General features: G+C 37.8%; 1 protein-coding gene across 2 annotated transcripts in view; it reads left to right on the top strand.

Annotated features, from left to right (window-relative positions):
- Positions 1-23542, top strand: part of LOC120773413 (neuronal acetylcholine receptor subunit alpha-7) — a 94722-nt gene extending 71180 nt beyond the window's left edge. For both annotated transcript variants that reach the window (XM_040102282.1, XM_040102283.1), the window contains 7 exons: positions 4501-4587; positions 14013-14122; positions 15656-15810; positions 16385-16501; positions 19448-19610; positions 21276-21419; positions 21835-23542. In XM_040102282.1, coding sequence (XP_039958216.1) covers positions 4501-4587; positions 14013-14122; positions 15656-15810; positions 16385-16501; positions 19448-19610; positions 21276-21419; positions 21835-21843 — 785 coding nt within the window. In that variant the 3' untranslated portion in view covers positions 21844-23542. The remainder of the gene's footprint in view (positions 1-4500; positions 4588-14012; positions 14123-15655; positions 15811-16384; positions 16502-19447; positions 19611-21275; positions 21420-21834) is intronic.
- Positions 23543-23790: the final 248 nt, after the last annotated feature.

Raw genomic sequence — 23790 nt, forward strand, 5'->3', positions numbered from 1 at the left:
TCCCTAGTGAAAAAATTTAAACGAAATTGTTTGAAGTCTTAAGCAGCATCCTCTTAAACTCGGACAGATTTGTGTTTGGAATTATTGTAACCCTTGAACAACCCCTCCAAACCTTTAAAGTGCATGCCTTCCCTCGAACTCAAATCGTTGACAAATTTTATTTTTAACACTGATTTGCCTATATTTTACGTTTTGAAAACTCAGAGTTTCTTGTTCCATGAGCATTAGGGTTCTTTGACATTAGCAGTTTGACTGTCAATAAGAGCTTCAATAACTATATCAAAAAGGCATCATAGTATTATGGTGTAAGTGTCGGTGAAACATACATCGTTAAAGCAGCTAGCTGGCCATGATCCAGGGGCAAGTAGTTGAAAATAATCAACTCAAGCCTCTTTTATCAGTCAAAGATCGTCGAATCACAGATAATTTTCGGTAGCAAAGCTATTAAAAGTCGAGCCTTCTGGCTTACCAAAATATACTTGTAAATGAGGATTATTTCAATTTTTACCATTTTAATGACTGTAAAGTAATTTGTAATACATTATTAACAGTAAACCATATAATAATGACTATTTTATCCTCTACCATTTAGAGGGGAAACTGACGCTCACAACTGCAACCATAGAAATTTCATGCATCAATATGCCATTATTTGGATCTCGAACTTTGTCACCAGCTGCAAAAATTTTTTTCACGCAAAGTGAATTTCGAAAAAAGAAGGATTTTTAGGGATATCTATTTTTTTATTATATAAAGGAGATTTTGGAAATGGCAAAGCATATTGTGACATATCACTCTTACCGTAAAAAAGTGTTTTTTTTAATCTTGGAATAATAGTTGCCGTCACTGTCGCGATTGAAAGCGCATTAAAGTGCGTCCATTCAGGGAATCTAAGAAATTGCCATTTTGATTTGAAATTGATGATTTTACGAAACTTACTGAAAAGAGCAAAAAACACTTGATATTTGTATGCTCGAGCGCGGCAAACACGTTTCTTCTACGTGAAACGGCTGCAACTTAATCAATTTCGCATTTACTCGAGAGCAGCAAGAAACTATTGAACAGGCCGCAGCCGTCGCGCTTTACGTGACGTGAAAGTCCCGCTGAGCAGTGGGAAAAGGATCAGGACACGAAGTGGCGACGAGCGTGGTTGTCAAAAAATTATGATAAATGTAACATAAATCCAGTTTAAGAACCTCAAGCGAAATATGTGTACTACAACTACAGGGAGAAGCAAAGAGAAGACACATAGCGGAGAAAGAAGAATGAAGGCATTGAAAGGCTATAAAGCCCTGCTGCCAACTCGCGTCGACATCAGCAAATGAGAACGCCATAAAATGCCATCACTTCTGATCAATGTCAACGGCACAGCGCTTACAACAATAAAGCATCTAGAGCACAACAAACGCTGGTGGTACGACTAAGTGGTAAAACGGCAAAATTTTCGAAATTTAGGTGGCAGTAGACGAGCTTTGAAGTAACTCAGCAGCATATATGTAAACCCAGCAACACAAATACACACATCCATAGACTCACACTGCGTGGACGCAGTAACCTTGACCCAAAGAAAAGCAACAGCAACAAGGCAAAAAAATAATTCATTGCAAATATTTAAATGCCCCTCACCCAAGTATGCAGGCGCTTCTCTTTGTGCTCGGAATGGGAGCAAAAGCGAAAGAGGAAATGAACGCGCACAGTTTCGCTGGTGAAGCCTCAAGGGAGTTGATGAATACTGCAATATGACGACAGCAACAGAAGCGCATACAACCATGTGTCATGGCGTAAAAGTGTACTTAATGAGTGGAGTCGCACAGCAAAAGCAAACTGACACACAAAGCCATTTTCACTCTGCGCTTGATATTTCCTACAATGATCTCTCGGTGGTTTTTACATCTGTTATTGCTTCCTCTATGGTGCCAAATCTTCTTACATTCCAAATCGAAGAAGAGTTTTTAATGACTTATGATTTAAGCTCATCATCGGTTATCAACAATTACATGCACTCATTTGCAACTAACAGGAAATTAATTCTTCGGCTCAGATAAGTCTAATGGTGTGATCTGAATCAGCTGTGCACTGTCCAAGAAACCGAAAATGGCTAGCTTTCATCTCAAAAACAATAAATACATTTTCATTGACGAACTTTTTTCAGTCTTCTTCCAAGCTATTAATCTTAACATTGGCAGCTTTTAATTAGCTTAGTCTTATTTGCAAATAAGCTTTCAGCAGCAATATCAGTATCCTTGGGGCTATGAGGTACATAATGCCGAAGCAACAAACCGAATCTTGGCGTATACTCGAATATTTCTTTCACGAAAAAGTTTTAGTTTTGCATCAAATAGTATCACCGATCTAACTCTTATCTATGACAAAAAGAGTACCTCATATTCGAGGAAAATGTTTGCAAAGGCATTTTTCAATTCCTAAAGTTCTTAAACTTTGTGGCAAAAGTCAATAACTATTTGAAAGGAATAACGAGAAAAGTTTCTTTTGTTTCCTCATCAAATACGGATTGCAGCGTCTACTGAGACTAAGTAAGAATGAAAAACTAAATAAATATAAACAAAACCACATTGAAAAACTTGTAGAACACGAATCAATGGAACTTTAACACATACATACATGTGTATATATAAGACAAGTAAGGAGGGGCTAAAATCGGGTATAACCGAACATTTTATCCTCTGGCAGCTTGCCAGAATCATTATCCGAGAAATTCCTTCAGAAACATATGGGAGTTGGGAATAGTATTGACCCGATTTTATTAAGATATGCAATTAACATGCCACATATTAACAAAGTGTTCCATGGGCTTCATTAAGTACCTCACATACCAATCAAAGTAAAAAGTCAGACAGAAGTTCGAAAATTCTTATAAGTATTAGTTATATGGGGTCTATGTCAAGTTGCCGGCCAATTTTTTCTATTTTTGACACAAAGATACACTGTTATGAGTAAAATACACTCTGCAATTTTCTGACATATTGACCGATATTTGCAGTATAAAGTCACCCGGAAGTTCAAAAAACTTTATATTAGGTATAAGGGGCTCAGGAAAGTATTGAGCCGATTAAACCCATTTTTGATACACAGAATTACTATTGACAGAAAAGGCGTTAGGTAAACAAAACTATTATACTCTGTAACAACATGTTGCAAGAGTATAAAAATGTGAATGTGTGGTGAAAGTATTATATATGTAATAGAAACGCATCAAAAGTGAGCGTGGAAGCTGAATACAAAATAAAAGTCTAACAAGTCTTCACATTTCCCCCATTTTTACTAGAAATATAACAGCAAGAGCTGAAAATTTACTTCGAAAATTCTCGATGGCGACTCAAACTCACGCAGTTGAAGCTAAGTGAAAAGAAACGCAGCAGCAGGTGCCAAGTACACGAGCATTACCATGACTTTGGTAACATGCTGTACGTGTGACACTTCACACTCTGTAACAACAAAAAAACAACAATATGCCTGCGGTGAAAAGCTATGAAATTTTTATTATTTTTTTTTCTTGAACAATGAAATTTATGCAAATGTTGAGGTAAGAGCGTCTAAAAGGGTGCCATAATATGCTTTGCCCATGACTAGATCAATTTTAGAAAAAAAAATCCTTGAATCACCCTCTTACTAACGCATGCGAATTTCCCTGCACCCTCCGCCAGTAGAAAATGAATTAAAGAAGCTCGAAAGAAAACATATTTTTTATGTCAAACCAACAAATGTCGCAAACGATGATTGATTCGATTTGAAAAACGCAAATAACGGTAATATCAACATAAACATAACAACAACAATAACACCTAACATATCTGGAATCGTAAAAAAGACAGACTAGCCTGTGCATACACGCTAACGCACAACTCTTGACTACTGCTGACTGATGACTGCTGACTAATGACAGATAATGATGACACTGACAGGGTTACATTGAGGTTCAGCGCAGAGAATATGGTAGTAGTTTTTTATTTGCACCACACTGACGACCAGATGTGTAACAACAACAGCAACAACAGCAACAACAACAACAACACCACCACCAAAATAACCACCTAAACCAGTTAACATATTTGTATGTAGCGCTGCAGGCAAAAGTTAGAACGGGAATATAAAATGCAAATTGCCGATCTCGCCCACTTAACCGTCTATCTACACATTTGGCTTGATTGAGTCTTGCGGGCCATGAAGTGCAGTCGCCAGAAAAACCATAAACCACAGTCACCAATAAGTACACAGCAAGCACAGCTAAACTACAACAACAACAATAATAGTCACACTCGTACACTCTCCGTAACATACGAATCTAAGTAGTAACGAGTAACTTATGAATCTAACTAGTAACGAGTAACTAAAAATAACATTGTTAAATCAAAAAGTGAAAAAGTCTAAAATTAACTGTGTAAATTCCATTAATTTGATGTGTTCTCACCACTTTATGTTCCAAAACACTTTCTAGTCAAACTCTCTTTTCTCGTTTCTATGAAATATTTCGCATCACAGGAGTTACAATTCTACTATCGCTAACAGTCTTCCTCAATATGGTGGCCGAAACGATGCCAGCGACCTCAGATGCAGTGCCGCTCCTAGGTAAGTTGGGCTTTCCTCAAACGAATTTATTTTATTTTATCTTTTTCTGTGAATTTCATTGAACTTTTGTGAATTTTTAATCGAAATACTTGAATTCACTTGAATGAACTCGATTTTAGTTGGCGATATTGCAAAAGGGCGCCTAACTTCAGTGCCCTCCGCGTCTCTCCACACAAAGTGAAGGAGATGTTTGTAGATCGAAACCAAGCAGCTGGTAGTAGCTGCTTTCTTACAACATTTTTTTATCATGATATTGTATCCCGTAATCTAAAAATCTTTAGTCATTGGGAGACTTGGAACCTTTGACAATTTTCTGTTCTAAATTTCTTTGTTAAAGCAAAAACACAAACATATACGAACTCATATTTGCACACTTTGTGACTTTTCCGATTAGTTTCAAATTTAGTCTCCCAGCTCAGCAATAAACACGTGCGAAATTATATTTTAATTAGATTTCCGTGGTGCACTCACACACATGACTTAGGCGGAAGTGAGTTTGCCACACCGGAAGTTGGCTGCGTGCTGAACTTAAACGAGTTGTTACTTGCTGCTCAGTTTCTTATTTTTGTAATACACTACAAAACGGCAATCATTTTCGATATTAACTCCGGATTGGGATTGGTTTATAAAGACAACAGCTTATTGATCACGAGTTGGTAAGTTGTGTGAGAACGTGGCAACAAAGTTCTTCCGGGGCGCAATTATTGAAAACTATCTGGGAGTTGGGCTGAAATCTTAAAGGTTCACTAAGATTTACCGTTATCTTATATTATATTTGAAAGTTTCTGCAGTGTTCCATGATTCACTGTAAGTTTTTGCTGAAAATTAGAGAACGTTGCAAGAAAAAAAATAAAAATGAATTAGTTGTGGAATCACGAAGAGATGTTGAATTATTAATCAGGGTACATCAGCCGTAAAGCTTTCTTCCACTTATACCGGCGTTAAACTCTTGACGTTCCAACCTTTGTGTGAAAAAGGTATGGTAAGCTCATGAAGTGGTTTTCCTCCTATATAAATGTAAATATATTTTTCCAGTACCAAAGAACTGTAAATAAGCCACCTAATAGCAAGAAAACTCAAATCCGAAGTAAAGTAGTTATATTTTAGTATGATTTCCTTTGCTCGCATAAACACAATTAATTAATTCAAATTTCCATACACTTCTGTACATAAACACATTCTCATTTTTACTATTTCACATTTTAGAAAAACAAACTTCAATCCTTTATATTTTGAAAATAATATTTTACTAAACCTCTTCCTTCAAATTCGAATTCCCCCAGACAAACAACACAACAACGAATTAGTCAAAGCATTTAGAACACACAGCTTTCAATGCATTTCCATAAATCAGTGACAAATCACAGCTCTTTCCTGCTCATCCACATATTTACATGCATACATACATGCACATTTTATATATCGGATAAGCCCTAAAAAATAAAATAAATATCGAATTCCATAAACATTGCGTCGACATTCACAACGTCGCCCATACTCGTCGCGCATATTCGTAGTTTGCTTGCTCTTATTACACACACACACACACACTCATGCAAACGCGTTAATGCGTTGGCAAAGCAAATAAATGCACAAACACATACACACAGCCAAACATATACCCTGCAATGTTTCTCATTTAGATGCATGTCGCCGAGCTTGTTTTTGTTGTTGCTATTGTTTCTTCTAATTCCATTTCGTTCTTTTTCAACATTCCGTAATTTGCGCAATGAATGCAACACGAAAACAGTAAAAACTACTCAACAGCATATTTTGCGCAAATATTTAGTTTTATGGTAAAAAAACAACAACAAATACATTCTTTGTTACTGCGCTGCCCGACAGCAAAAAAGGGCACATTATTTCAAACTAAAACCAACGAATCAGACTCACTAAAAACAGAAGCAGACACAAATGTAAATACTTGTCACTAAAATATGTAAAAAGCGAACACAGCAGCGGAATGAACAAAGCCAGCCACTACACTGACACACACACACACACGCACATACACACAAAAGCACCCACACGTCTGCGCGTCCAACAACACCACCAGCGGGCGACGGTTTTCGACGTTCTTGCACACCCACACACCCCCACACACAGCACACAGTGGAGCGCGCGAGGCGGCTTGCAAATGTTGCTCATACGCCCGGCCACACCGCCGCAACGACACGCCAACACCAATAAGCACTTTTATTTATGGAATGCAATAAACAACACCAAAAACAATAGCAGAGCAAATAAATACAATAAATTTAAATAAGAACTTACATGTTCGCCACAAAATAAACACGCTCGCACGCACACACACAGATACACGCACATGCACATGCACATACCCACGAATTTATCCAACTAAACAATCCAAAAGTAAAGAGGACTGGTATGGCAAACAAAGCAAAAGTAAATGTTAAAACAAGTAAATGTTTATGTACACTTTAATCCTTAACCCAAATACAAATAGCCGAACACGTAGCGATCCACAAACGAAATGAGTAACGGCATTTAGGAGCATAATATGCTGCTAAAAGCGAAATACAAACGGAAAACATGTTTATAAACACAAAACCAAATAAAAATAAAAAATTAAAACCAAAAAAAATATGTAAAAAGCAAAAACCGTTATGTGTTGCCAAAGGCACACACACACTTACATACTCGTGCCTTACGGTGCCGCGCCGCTTGCCACGCGCTACACGCCACTTGGCAGAGCCGCCGGCGGGCAACGGGCCAACCCATTGTTCCATGTGCTCAGCGGGCCGCCTCTCGGACAAGCCTCGCACAGGCGGCGTGCGACCTGCCGCTTTGGCCTGTCGCTCCAACCACCACATAATGTGAGAGAAAAAACGTTCTTGTTGGTCTGCACAGCAACACAAATGCGCTTACAACAACAAGCGATTGCAAAAAGCAAACGAATCGGGAAATTTTAAGTAGAAAAATGCAAATAACTGTAATGCAAATGCACGTAGATTTGAAAGACATGGTAGAAAGAGCAAAAGGTGTGGCAAGACTAGGTACTAGTGACTTGCCAGTGAACTAAAGTGTGCCCACAAACCGGAAGCTGAGCTGCCAGCGTTTTGCCGGCGCGCTTTTTCTCTTTCGATTACTTTCCGCCTGCCTTTCTTGTATGTTTTTTGCCAACTTACTTTTTTCACATTAGCGTTCTTGTTCTTCTTGTCTTTATTTAACTTCTTCTCTTTGTCTTCTTCTTATTGTTATGCTGCTTTCTTACTCATTTTGCTTCTCTTTGCTTCTGCACTGGAAGGGTAAAGCGTTTTGTTGCGCCTTATGTCTAAAGTAATTCGTTTTTTATTGAATGGCATTGCCATTCACACGCACACACACATGCAAGCCAGTTTTCGCACACAAATGCAAGGTACAAAGAGTATCACTCAAATGTCCAGGAGCCACAAGTAGCGTAGAAATTTAATTACGGCATTGGAGAGAATGAATGTCAAGTTCCTTTCTTAGAAACCGACTAGAATCGAATTCCTTAATATATATCTTAGGGCAAAATTATAGAAAATCTGTTAATCTGTTCCTGTGTATTAAAAAAGTGATTTTGAAGAAACTTCTCGCTATGTATGTTGTGTCAAAAGAACTTATTATTACATTAGGTCGGGTTCAATGGCTGATCTTCAAGATGGGGATCGCATTTGGACTACAATTTTTGTCTTTGAGCGGGATCTCAAGTGCCAAAGCCTTAATCTCGCAATTCCCCTTATTCAGCCACTCAGTTTTCTCAACTAGAATAAGATTCCCACCATCTGCGTGAACACCATAGTGCAATGATCAGTTAGAACTAGCGTTAAACTATCCTTAATAAGAGCGGAGAGATCACTAGACCTTTTGCGATCCACCAATAGGACCACTGCACAAAAATAAATGGTACCCCAGCTCTGACAAGACATCGCAAAACCTAGCCATCCAGCAAAAGAATACACGAAGAGGGATAAGCAGCAACCCATTTCATTCTACTGAGTGTGAGGGTAGGATACCTTTTCTTCCCAGCTCGTCAGCTTTACGTGCGATTCCGCTATGGTCTGGCACCCATACCATCACATTGTGACACGATACGATAAGCATTCATTAGCTAGCCACAGAATAACAAAATGTTCCGAGGGTGCCATATGGAGTAAATTCACCCAGATCTTCGAAAATCCTGATAATAGTTTTAGGGGGGCTAGGTCAAATTTTCGCCCAATTTTATCTATTTTCAGCACAAATATATACTATTATGAGTGAACCACGCTCTCTCATTTTCATTCAGTAACTCTCATATTGGCCAATATATGCAGCATAAGGTTACCCGGAAGTTGCAAAATCTTGCAATCTTGCGGGACCCGAGATATGGGATTTCACCTTGCCGCGCCACGCCCATCGTTCCATTTTCACACCAGCAACCATAAAGCTCCATCATACCATCTCCATTATAAAATTTAATGTCTCTGGCGTATTTAGTTCTTAATTTATCGCACTTTTAGTAGTTTTAATAGTGCTGTTATACGGCGAGTGAACCGGATTACCTTCCGATTTCATCTATTTTTACGGTGTGAATGTCCTGAGCGAGGTTGATTATTGTAGCTTAAGTGGCTTAGGAGATATGTCGGTGCCACGTCCACTTTCCGAATCAAAAATTTTTCCCACAGATGCCACTTACCACTGCGATCGCCTGTGCCAAGTTATGGCACTTTATACGTTTTGGGTGTGGCAGTGGTTCGATTACGCTCATCCACGAACTCCGCCTTACTTTTTGCCAAGAAACATGTGCACCAAGTTTCATCTCATATCCAAATTACAGCTTGCAGGGACAGACTAACAGTCACCCGGATTTCAACTCTCTATCCTTATGAGTTTTAGGTGATATGTACAACCGTTAAGTGAAAAAAGGTTGCAAGAGTATAAAAAGGAAAGATCGGAAGTACCTTGAGCCTAATTTAACTATACTGAGACTGAGAAATTTCCACAACTAAATTTCTTAAGAATAGAGCTCCCAAAATTTGACAGTATGTGTTTGCTTCATCGAAGCGCTGCATCTCTTTATCTCTCTTCGTATATAATATGCGGATGCGAGAGTCGCTTCACACCTTCATAGCAATCCTTTACCGCTTCAGTGCTGCTACGCTTGCAACAAGCAAACAAGTGTCATGTTATGAGACAACTCATAAATATATATATATATATTTATAAGAATAATAATTAATAATGCTTTATCCGACTGGCGGCATATTTCCATTTATGTTTGATTTTTTCTTTGGTTATGCTTCACCTTATGTGATTTGAAGAGGAAGCGCTTTCTGTGTATTAAATTCTGAATTTCAAGTGATGCTTTCTATTTTTTTAATATAAAGTTTCTGCTTCACTTATTTACTCACCTCAGCATTTCACTTTTCACATTTCTCTGACATCACTCTTCGCGAGCATCTCTGCGCTGTATCATACACGATTCAACCAAATCGCTGAGCATTCCGAACTTCCTCCGATTCATTCGTTGTCGTATGCGCTTTCGTAAACTCACATTTTCGTATTAATTTTCCATTCGCATTGAATATATTTTATTAATAGCAGCAACCCATGATTACTTTATTTGTTTTTTATTGAAAATTTAAATGTAAGCAATTAAATGTTAATAATGACCAATCTAAAATCAAATCTTGTAAATATACTATATGATTGTAAATAATTTCGAATAATTAAACCCATTGAAATGCAAACTTGGAGATTAATGTGAATAGAAATGATATGTTTGCAGAAAATCGTTTTCTTTTACTTTTTTAATTGATCTTACAAAAATATTTTCGAATATTTATTCGAATAATTTCGGTAGTCAGTAACAGTTAACAGCAAATTTCGATATTTTATTTAGCAACAAAGCCTTTCTATTCTATTAATATTCAACAACCGTTAAACTCCTTATGTTAAAAGATCAGCTAAAGGGTGATCCAAATTTTTAAAAAGTTGGAAAAGAAAATTTTTTATGTGCTTTTGAGAGTAATCTCTGACAATTTCCAAAAAAAAAATTCTACGAAACCGTATACTCCGTTTTAAAATAACGCAAAACTTAAAGAAGTTGGAAAAACAAAGAAATCGCCGACTTTAATTCGGCAAAATATGGAAAATTTGGAACAGCCTTCAGTAAATATTAAATCACAGTTTCGGTGTAAAAACATTAACCAGTCGTTAACTAGATTTGAAATGTTAGTTAGTGAGCAAACAGCCCCACAATAATCCTAAATTTACCAAACTAAATCTATAAACTATTTACTAAAGTAGCGATAATATATAGATTTCACCCACAAATTAATAGAATGGCGTAATTCTAAACTAAAATCATTGCGAGAACGTATGTACATGTTAACCCTAGCTGTGTAACGAGTCACCCTATTTGCGAAGTCACGACTACACAATTACAACAACATTCACAGCCTTCAATTATTTACGTGTTTCAAATGCCTCCTCGTAGTTTCTTACAACCCACATGCCACACCATCTATTCAACAACTTTCCATTTCAATCAAATCAATATACTAAATAACCAAATAACCGAAACAGTGTCACCGAAACCACAACAATGAAGACTTCAAGCCATTTTCACAAATCCTACTACCCACTTGGAGCTAAGGAATAAAGTAAACAAACTAAATAAAAAGCCTATTCCAAAGCTAAGTCCACAACTAAATTTTAGAACTCAACCCTAGACTATTGCCCGCCCCACTTGCCACCACTCTAAGTACTCTACTCCATACCCCAACTCACTGACAAGCTACGTATTACCAAAAATGATCAAAACGCAAAAATGAATGATGAACATGAAATAGTTAGCGGGAAAAGAGAACCGTTACAATTGCGGTCATTGCAAAGCATGATGATTGCGGATAATTGGTTGTGCACAGATTAATTCAACATATCACGGACGAACGGTGATAAAAAGGGTTGAAAATGCAGGCAACAACGCCAGGTTCAAGTCAACGACAGCGTCAGATTGCTCCGCCATCGCAGACTCGAGTGTTTAAGTGCACTCGCGACACGAGACGCCAGAGAGACGAACACTGATCGCCGGGACCGAATCTTTCGGCAATTTCATGTTGTCGCTTGAATTGGGCCTCAAGTTGTTGCTGTTGGTGTTGGGATTTCCGGCCACCCACTCACACAGTTACAGATACCGTTCCTTGTCTTGCTTAGGTTAGGTCGTGGGCAATTGTTGTACTGAGGTTGCGCTTGCGCAGAAACGATCAAAACCGAACGGAGGAGCCAGGCTTTATTGTTAATCCAGTAAATAAATAATTTTTCTCGTGCTGTAAGATAGATTAATTATGATATCTGATATGTATTTTATACTTTTAAATGCTTTAATAATTACAAGTTTTTCTATATTTATGCTATGAATATTCGTACGACAATGCAGTTTGTGTAATATAAATCAGTTTTTTCCATAATTTGTTCACAAAGTGTTTTTGCTCCTACTTTGTCACGATTTCAATATATTTTTAATTTCAAGTAAACTTTGAGTATTTTCTCGTAAAATAATCCGAAAGCTCGACCAATACAAGTAAATAGCATACAAAAATGTAAAAAAAGGGTAGGCCACATTGATTGTGCGAAGAGTATTTTTATGTTTTGTCCCAACAGCCACGTATTCGTCCTCAGCATAAATAGAAAGTAACAATATGAGGACCCTTATATTGGCTGATATTGTGGACTCTTGTTGCGGCCTTGAAAAGTAATTGTACAGATCTGCGGGCAATGGCTGTTGTGCTGAACGTCAATAAATAATGCAAGAACACTGACTTGATCATCGCCTAACAGCCTAAAAAATGCAACCCTATTATTATCTGCATTCATACAAAAACCTCGGCTAACAGGTTTTCAAAATCGTTGTGTGACCGGAAGGTTACGGTTCATATCCTTAAATATTATAGATTTCACTTGATGAAATGACGGGACGCTAAATGACAGGTAATGACGCCCACTCTAAAAGCAGCAAACAATATCAACGGGAAAACGGTGCCTAACTTGGCAGGAGGACGACCGACTGGTCACTGAAGGAAAGATTTGCGTGTTTGAACGCATTTTCCTACTAAAGTCCCACATCATTATGAGCCATTTTGGTGTTTTCATTCCGTAACAATTTGTTTTCTTCTTTATGTTAAGATGTATAAGGAAATATCTCCTGTCATCAAAGAAACAGTCAGTGCATTCGCGACTTGGTTTGCACGTAACTGTTGACAGCCACAACCTTGCAGCCGAAGATAAATTCATCTATCCTGGCACCAGTATTAACACTAACATCAATCCAACGCAGAATAACTCTTGCCAACAGGTGCTACTTCGGACTAAGTAGGCAATTGAGAAGTAAAGCCATCTCTCGACGAACAAAGACCAAGCTCTATAAGTCACTCATTATTACCGTCCTGCTGCAGGGACAAGAACGATGACAACATCAGATTAGTCGGCGTTACGAGTTTTGACAAAAGGTTTTGCAGATGATGGAGCATAAATATGCGCGTTGGCAACGGTGAACATCGCAATCGATGGAACGATGAGCTGTAGTTCAGCGAATTAAGAGACATCGGCTACGCTGGCTAGGTCATGTCGAATGGACGATAAAACTCCAGCTTTCGACGTAACACCCACCAGGGCAAACAGAGGAAGAACTCCACTCCGTTGGAAAGATCGGGCGGATACGGACCTGGCTACATTTGAAATCTCCAATTGGCGCAAAACAGCGAAAAGGAACGAACTGGCGCGCTGTTGTAAACTTGGCTATAACCGCTTAAGCGGTGTCTACGTCAATGAAGAAGAGGAAGATAATTGGGAATAACTTTAGAACTTTTTTATAAAACAAAAGAATTTGTCGCAAATTTCGCTTATGTTTTTAAAAGTATTTACTCTCCCTCTCACGGATCCAATTTAAATATCGTTTGGTTTCGCTCTTCACACAATCAATTTCGCCTGCTCTGGTCTCCAAGACCGATCTCGAATTGAATCAAAACAAAGCTTTAAGTGCACCATATATAACTTTGTATATACACAAATCTTTATATAAAACCGAAAGTACCGTTATACGCTTGGCCGGTCAATAATGGTGGCACAAAGCGTTTGACCGAAACTGAAGCTGAAGTAATGAATCGCGTTGAAGTTAAAGCTACCGAAATGCATTGCAAAGCAAAGCGCACACACAAACACACGAATGTGGCCATGCAAGGCGAAATTTTGCAAATATAATTTCAGCTGAGTTGCAAACATTAGAGAGCCAACAACATGCCACACATTTGTACATGCGCCGCAGACGCGTTGGAACATTGGCGCATGTACGAATGTGTGGCGTTGCCACTCTGTACTTATTTGAGTATGTGCCGCTGCATACAGATAAACACAACAAACGTACGTACAATATTTGTGTAATTTTTGTGTCCTTCTAGGAACTTATTTCAATTGCATTATGTTTATGGTGGCCTCATCAGTTGTGTCAACCATACTTATCCTCAATTATCATCATAGAAATCCAGATACGCATGAAATGAGTGAATGGGTAATATTATATGCAAATCAATTCAAACAGTAAACAATTTTTTATTTAAATTTCTTACTTGTTTTTTAACATTTATATATTTACTACAATAGTGCCAAACAATACATACATACACACTCGTGCATACACGTGTAACATAGCGAAAACAAACACATGCAAATACATGCATTAGCAAAACTATGCACTCAGCACACACACGCGCACACCTAAACATATTCACACATTCAAACCTATTTACATACATACCATATATACGGTATGATGCCACGCCTAACTCACACTCAGCGAGTCGCCACTCTGAGTGAACCGAATGAGCTTTTTTAATCGATTGCAAATCTGTAACATTCACGCACACACACACACACATACAATCCACTTTAAATTCTCGCTTAAACGCTTCTTTTTTGTCCGGAGCTGGCCTCACTTAGAGGCATACGCCCACATGTGTCGCCTGTGTGAAGGAGGCAAATGCATTGTGTTATACTTCGGAGTTTAAATTAAATAATTTACATTTTTTAAGGCATTCCAACTAATCGAGCAAGTCTATGTTCGAAAATTGCATGCACAAACAGAACAGCAACACAAACAAATCACAGATATGCCTGCCACACACACACCCACACACACGCATCTCCACACATGCCGCCGAATGTAATTAAAGTCAAAAATTTGCTTGCATAAATCTTGATTTTTTTCTTTAATTTCCGAGCTTTGGCAGCTTTCTTATGAACAGTTTTCAATGCATTCACAATGTTGCCTCAACTGCTTTAGAAAATTTTTCATTATTGTACGAAATTTTTTTCTGGAACTAACATATTCTTTAGTACTTTACATAAGTGTAAATATGAACTTTAACTTGATAAATAGCATAATGTTAATAATCACATATTTCAATAAATTTTCAACGCTTTCCCGGCCATGACGCTTTCACCGGCCTTGCCACTGTTGTTTGTTGCTGCTCCGACGACTGCTTCGCTTGGTGTCGACTGCCCACTATCGCTATGCGGCTCTGTCGGTTTCGTACTCGCTGTTTCTGCCTCTATGCTTGTCCTTGCCTATCTCTCTGTTAACTTACTTGCTGATCGTGTACGCGCTCGATCACCGTGCGTCCCTCATTTTTGATATAACCGACACAACTGCTGACAACAACATCCAACATGTGTGGATGCATTTTAAACTGCACAAACAACAACTAACTAACTAAATTTATAACCGAGCTGATATTTAAAACAATAACAATATTAAAAACAACAATAAAAATAACAAACAAATTGATTGAATTACATTCATTGCATTTGCTGCTGGCGAATGCCTTACACTTACTATGCGCAACTATTACAACAACAACAAAAATATGCAAATAAATTCTAAATTAAACCGAAACTTAAACTAAAACTAAAACCGAAAACTGCAAAACTAAAACCAAAACTGTACTAAACCGTCAATACCCGCACACTACTCTCTCCCTCTTTCTATCGCTGTCGCGTTCTCTCACACTCGCTGTCTACTACCGACCACTTGCAAAACCCCCAGATAAGAGTAATATTCCTTTATTGGTTACCTTGCATATTGCGGATGCAAAGGCCGGGACAGGTCGGCTATGAGTGCCCACCGCCGCCGTCGTCATCGAGCTCCTCCAATGCCGGCGATAAAAAGCACCAGATGCAGAATGTCGAACTGAAAGAAAGGTAAGATATACTTTAATAATATACTAGCTGTCTTCGATTCCTCAAATCTTGTAGAGTGGTGAATCGAACAAACGACTGATACAAATCAAATAAACTGTTATAATCAAATTGAGTTTTAAATCTAAGCGATCACGTCGCTTTAAAGAGTTATCCATATAGTTACTTTTATTGAACCCATCAGAAAACCTTCTTCATTCTCAACAACAGAACGAAAGAAGTCAAGCAATGCAGGCAGATAGTGGCGAATCGAAGACGGCTACATTAATACTTAATATTTGAATATCGGAAGTATAATGCTAAATAAGAACTGGCCACACTGTACGCCCCGTCTTTGTACATCACATTTTTTACCATCCAAAATCATTGATGTGGCGTTCAAATGCCACAGATATATTTTGGACCAGCTTTTGTCAAAAAGCCAAAATCGAATATGTTCATGTTCTCTCTTTATTTGTTTCCAATGGGCTTTGTGTATCCTTATCAAATTACAAACAATCGCCAACTGTGAATAAGCCCGTGTTCTTTTTGTATTTGTAAATTTAATGAGTACAAATATAACTTTTCTCACAAGCAGATCATCGAAATCATTACTAGCCAATGTTCTGGACATCGACGACGACTTCCGTTGTAACCATCGCTGCGCCAGCGCCACGTTGCCCCATCAGCCGACTTACTATCGCGCCATGTATAGGTAAGTAGATAAGCATTGGCAAATTATTTACGGAACTTAACCAATCTATATACACCAGTGTACCGTAATAAAAAACCTTGTTTCAACAAAGTGAACCGATTAGAAGACATTTTTATTTGAGAAGAGATCTTTACGAAATTTGACACGGATTAATGACCAACGCTCAATATTCGTACAAATTATTCGGATCGGACCACTATCGTATATTATTGCAATTCTAACTGAACAATCAAAATCAAATTACAGTCTTTTCATACCCTTTTATGCTATAAGAAATTCATCTGTGAAGGGTATTAAAACTTCGGTGCAGCCGAAGTTAACATTTTTTATTTTTCTTCTTTTTTACCGGCGTAGACACTGCTTACGCGTTTATAGCCAAGTTAACAACAGCGCATCAGTCTTTTCTTCTTTTCATTATTTGGCGCCAATTCGAGATAGCAAGTGTAGCCTGGTCCTTCTAGACCTGATCTCTCCAACGGAGTGAAGGGCTTTCCCCTCCTCTGCTTACACCGGCGGGTACTCAATATAAAACCTGGAGTGTTCTCTTCCTTCTGGACAACTGTCTGGACGCTGTCTCTTGATTCACTGAACTATGTCATTGTCGCCGTATATCTCGTACAGCTCATTGCTTCACCGAATGCGATAGCACGACGGGAATGATAAGGGACTTGTAGAGTTTGGTCTTTGTTTGTCGAGAAATGACAACAGTGTCGTGCGAGTCAAGTCGCAAATGCGATGATTTTTTTTTAATGATAAAAGATATTTCATCTTGTTCTCGTTTACAAGCAGACCCATACGCTTCGCTTCCTTATCCAGTCACACCTTATAGCTGATTGTACCTTTTCTATTTAGCTCTGTTCGTATTTTTTTCTCCGGCAACAGATTGGAGAAGACACACGATCGGAAGTCCCCTTGTCTGAAAACTCGCTTTGTACCGAACAGCTAGGAGAAGTCCTTCCCAATCCTGGCAAGGCTTTTGTATTGCTCAACGTCATCTTACACAGCCGTATTAGTATTGCAGGGATACGAAGGCGGCTTTAAAGTCGACGAAGAGGTGATGGGTGTCGATCTTCCTTTCACAGTTCTTTTCCAAGACTTGGCGCATGATGAAAATCTGATCGGTTGTGGATTTTCCAGGTCTAAAGCGACACTGATAAGGTCCAATCAGTTTGTTGTCGGTGGGCTTCAGCCTTTCACACACTACGCTCGACATGACCTTACATATATGCTATATCAAGGAGGCTTATCCCACGGTAATTGGAGCAGATTGTAGGGAGCCCCTTTTTGTACATTTAGCAGAGCACACTTAGGTTCACATCATCGGGCATGCTTTCATCCGACCATATTTTGCAAAACAGCTGATGCACCTTGTCAGTTCTTCGCCGCCGTATTTGAATAACTCGGCAAATAATCCATCGGCTCCGCCGCTTTGTTGATCTTCAGGCGGGTAATTGCTATTAGAATACCTTTATAGTCGGGCAATGGAACTTCTATTCCATCGCCATCGATTGGGGAATCGGGTTCGCTATCTCCAGATGTTACACTTTCACTGCCATTCAGTAGGCTGAATAATTTTTCAGTCCATAACTTCAGTAAGCTTTGTTGCATCCTCGTATCCTCGCTTCAATAAGCTAGTGGTTCGAGTCGACGTTGGGACTACGGAGCGTACTTGAAACATGTCAGCCATCTATTACAGCATGATCTGGTTTCGAACTTTTTGGACCGGAGACAGCCAAGTAGCATGATGAACTTTCTTGTGCTGGAATCTACTTCTACAGACAACCATATTTCGGGCCGATGCCAAGTTGATCAACCTAAACAAATTTGGAGAGGTTTCGCCATTTAGGCTGAGTTTTCCGACTGTTGCCCACTGGCGTTCAAATCGCCAAGCATACCTTATACGTCGTGACACGTGAAATCAGTGTTATGTTGGAAAATTTTGCACTGATGCGGATTGTGCTTTAATAATTGTCACAAGGACCTACTCTGTCCTTGTCCCGTGCATTACTTTTCTTGGACGGTAGTATTGTCCAAATTCCGAATTTAGGGACCGGACATTCCAGGTCTAAGGGCATGGACCTGGAATCATAGTCTTTATTAGGTTTTCTGTGGTCGTCATCAAAAATGAGGTCTTTCATCAAAGGCTGTTGTCCCATTTTCATTGGGGGTCCCAAACCCTGAGCACTACCTCGCTAAGTGAGTAGTATAGAGTTTTATACACATTTATATAGCAAACCGCTTGCTTTAAGACCGACGCGCGCTCGCATCCGCACCTCTAGTGAATATACGCTGTAATTAGACTTCAGCGAACTCTTAAACCGAGTCCACCGTGACCCCAGGCCCCCCAAGGGTTGGATACCACATCTTACACAAAGGTTACCCACGTTTCCAAGGTACGTGGCGACTCAAGAGTAGGAATTTCTCACCAGAAGCAAGACCATACCCCATTACACTCCATTTATTATTTGATTTTAATATTTATCTCCCAACTTGTTTATTGTTTTGATTAAATGTGAATGAGACCACGACACGGCCAGGACAACGGTTGCTCTAAACCATTTATGAGATTAATAATAATGTGCTCTTCTTTAACTTTTAAGTTTCTGGCGTTAATTGTAAAGCAGATGTCAAAATTTCATAATACCACCCCGCTATCATATCATTTGCCATCTTTTACTACGGATAATGGCACAAACGAGCTAACTATAACGGCATCACGCTATCATCAATAGTCAAAGTTATTTGCATATTCAAAGGACAATTTAATTTGTTCGAAGAATGTCAACGGAATCCATATTGATTGGGCTCGTATACCAGTGATTGATATTCTGTCGCTTTTTCGCATCCATATGTTCTCTCATGTGTACCACATACTCATACATTCCAAAGCACTTACAAATATACATACATCGCTATGAAAACATATTTAAAATTCTCCCTTTACAGGCAAGGCGATGACGGCAGCGTCGGTCCGGTGGGTCCCGTCGGCCCTGTCGGCCCGGTGGGCGATGCGCGGATGCACGAAGCCATGTCGCACACCTGCCTCAGCTCATCTGCCGAGTATGAATTGGCGCTTATCCTGAAAGAACTGCGATGGATCACAGATCAGGTGAGGCGAATAAATTGACAACAATCTACCTTTACTATCCTTAACGGCACTTGGATCCCCGAACGAAGATACGTGCTGCAAGAAGGTGTGCGTGAGATGCGTGTGTGTAGCTGCTAGCTCACCCACGTGCAGGGGTGTGTCAAAAATGCATGATACTCACAGGGCGCCAAACGAAGCGCAAATAGCAAACACAATCAGATGCACACTTGTGAGCGCACACAACATGAGATAACGGTTTTCATTGATAGTCTATTGTTTTCGATTTTAATGATGTCATTCATAAGATTTGAAATTGACAGCACTGAAATACGGATTTTGCGATGGCATGCGGGCGCCAAGGCGGCACTTTATACCTAAGTAGATATGTGTGTTTTTACTTGAACACGCGTCGCTTCACAGTGAAAAGATGTCTGTCGACTTTTCTTGAAGTGGTGGACAGACTCTGTAAGGAAAACGCGAGTCATCAGTTTTTACTATACAGTTTGAGAACAAGTTGATGCAGCGTTAAATATCCGTTGATCGGCTTTGGAAGTTTTGAATACACATATTATTATTTAGTTCGAAATTGAGTTACAAAAAAGTGGATATGCATTAACAGTAAAATACAATCTGATGAAGTTGACCCGGACAGTCCCAAAAGTCATCTATCTCCCATCATAGATAACAACATTCGAACGATGTCTGAAAGTGCCTGAAAAAAATATTATGCTACATCGTTTATGGCCTCTTCCCATAGAACTTTTGCTTTGCATCAGACATTTTTGGTATGAGTACGTTCACATCAAAAAGTGGGCGCGAAACTAAGCAAAATGCATATTTTTGAGCTTTGCCAAGCAACAGTCACCATTTTTAGAGAGAAACTCTTAATCCATTGTTTTTTCGCTTCGTTGTTTGTGTGTGAACTGTCACCCAAGGGGGAGAAAGTTGTATGTGAATGGGCCATTCTGCCGTTACTAAGCAAATCCGCGTAAAAGATAAAAATAAGTGCATTCAAAACATGAAAGTATGGTTTTTGTCCGTATAAACTTGTATGCAGAAACGCTAAGTTTGAAGTTTTCGCAGTTTCCTACTGGGTATTTGACAGTGAGCGTGCCGACGAACGTCTGTCTGCCCCGTTAAAGTTCGAATATGGATTGCTTTGTTTACGCTATCAATGTGTCAAATCATGAATATTTCAATAGATCCATTGCATCACATATGAAGATAATCTAATTTTCGTGTCAAAGAGTCGTTATGGGCCAACCGTGCATGGTTAAGTGCTAACACATATTCACCGATATACTAAGTAGCTTTACTTTGGAGAACTTCGAAGAGATTTGTCGAACCTTAAGCTGTGTATATTTTATATTTTTTCCTACTGACATGAAATTGTTTAATAAAGTAAATGGATTTTCAACCAATGCTCATCTACCATGTCAATAATTTTTTTAGCGCACTCAATGTTTTTTTTTTTTAATATTTTTTTTACTGAAAAAGTAATTTTTGCGATGAGTAGGATATAAAAAACGGGTTTGGCATAGCAAAAGCCATCTTTAATGGAGTTAATCTAGCTAATAGCTTTTTTTTCTTTTGCTGTTTCTGTTGTTCCCAGGGAAAATTTTCTTCTGACGGAATGATGATGTACTTGTACTTAGATAAAATATGTGCTTTAATTCTTACTTTCAGCTGAAGAAAGAGGACGAAACGGGCGACGTAACGCGCGACTGGAAATTCGCAGCGATGGTAGTTGATCGCTTGTGCCTTATAATTTTCACGCTGTTTACAATAATTGCCACTCTGGCGGTACTCTTCTCTGCGCCACATTTCATTGTAAGTACCTTTTCGTATGAGTATATGCTCTGCCGAATGCCTCTCTTTTATTTTATTTTGTTTTATTTTATTTTTTTTTATTTTATTATTTTTTTATTTTATTTTATTTTTTATTTTATTTTATTTTATTTTATTTTATTTTATTTTATTTTATTTTATTTTATTTTATTTTATTTTATTTTATTTTATTTTATTTTATTTTATTTTATTTTATTTTTATTTTATTTTATTTTATTTTATTTTTTTTATTTTATTTTATTTTTATTTTATTTTATTTTATTTTATTTTATTTTATTTTATTTTATTTTATTTTATTTTATTTTATTTTATTTTATGTTATTTTCTTTTATTTTATTTTATTTTATTATTAATATTACAATTTCAATCTTATTAAATTTGAAATTTCTCTTCGCAGTTCCCATAATTTGTGTCAATGTCTAAAGTCAGGCAACTACAAAAACAATATTTGGTGCAGGCGATAACGCAGAAAGCTACGATTACAATCAAGAAACTTTTATTCGTCGTTTTTGTGTTTCAATAGCAAATGTCACCAGAGCGATTTTCAACCTCGAACTATGGAAGGAAAACAAAAACAAAACAACACATGTAGCAAAAAATGCAAATAACAAAAACAAAATGTGCCTCAGTCAACGAAAGAAAAATTGTAATTTTATGCCGAAGTTGTAAAAATTTTAGGTTTTTACGCAGTAAATGATAAGAGTAAAACGACAACACCCGTTACAAATGTTAATAGACTCTTGAATTTTCTCCAACTAGTTTTGATCCGTGAACCAAACACACAACAATTATCCCTATTTCGCCACCAAACACCTAACAGTACGATTATAATAAAGTGTTGGCTTCATTTACCTCTAATTCGCTTAACACCACATCGATGACTCGTTCTAAATGGATTCGGGATTGAGAAATTTTATAATTATTCAATTATTGCTGCTTCTTGTGGCGCCCGAGAAGGTGCAGAATTTTACTTGCCCACTTTTAAACAATCTTTCTACATATTTGATCAAACATCGACAAATATTGGGGCTTTATAGAGGACTAAAAGCACTTAAATATATAGGCTCGCATACTCTCAGCCATGTTACATCATATACTATATTAGTTTGCGAATGAACTAAATGGGTTGAGCGACAAAGGAGCACTCAGTGCTGAGGTGTTTGGTTCACACTCTGTTTTTTTTTTTCCTCTCTAATTTCATAGCTATTTTTTGGTTGAACTAAGTTGAATTGGATATAAGGAAAAAGGCAATAATTAAAAGTGAATAAGAGTTCGCTGTGATAAGTAAAAAATTGCTGGTGTAAAAATGTGAATGAGGAATTTAATTCGCATGTAGAAAATGTCAAAAGTACACTGTAAGTATGTGTGTCTAACTCTAATTATAAAGCTAACTCGAAGTCGATAAGCTGAGTACCAAGGAAGTGACAGCTAAGAGGCTTATCAGTCAATTTATTGTCAAATAGTGCGGAAACCCTGTGTTTCGACGATATTCGCTTTTATTAACCGATTTCGAGTGGCTTATACTTGGAAATATCACTTGACATATGAGCATAGAGAATGTGATAAATGAAAACGAAAGCAAAATGTGAATTAAGCGTTAATAACTGTATATGTGGAAAAGAGTTGTGAAAATTGCAAAGGCATTTGCAGTCATAATTCTAACTATGATACAAACAAACATACAAAAAAGATTCTAAGTATCAGCAAATCTAGTAAAATGCTTCATAACTATATAGGCTATAGATTTACGAGTCTGTGCAATTAACATTACACTCATACAATACTTACTTCCGCGCGACTGCAGCAGTCGAAGTACTCACATTTCTCCGCACTCTCTTTCAAGAGATCGCTCAACTCATTCTCTAACCGAACTCAAATTGCCGACGTCGTAGGCAAAAGAGAGCAATCTGCGAAAATTCAAATATCTATTGTACTTAATATCGAGAAAGTATAAAGTTAACTATTTTATAAAGTAGAAAATGGTATAAGGATATTACCTAAGTACTTGTTAACGAGAATAATGCTCCATATACATGCAATACATACAATACAATAACAAAGAGAACACAAATAATAATTTAAAAAATAAAAGAGAAAACGAAAACAAAAGCAAAAAGCAAAAACCAAAAACCAAAAAATAGAAAATAATAATAAAAAGTTGAAAATAAAAGCAACACTTACATTTAAAACATGCAATATAATTAGGAGATATACTTAAGTCTAAGACACAATTACGGTTGATGCATTACATAGCAATAAGTCGTTGAATTACATGCGTAGCCAATTGTATATTACAAACGTTTTGATGCAATTTAAACAGCAAAAAGTTAACAAATTTCGTGCGTAGACTCTA

This window comes from Bactrocera tryoni, chromosome 4, assembly GCF_016617805.1.
Source record: "Bactrocera tryoni isolate S06 chromosome 4, CSIRO_BtryS06_freeze2, whole genome shotgun sequence".
In the NCBI taxonomy this organism is placed as follows: Eukaryota; Metazoa; Arthropoda; class Insecta; order Diptera; family Tephritidae; genus Bactrocera; species Bactrocera tryoni.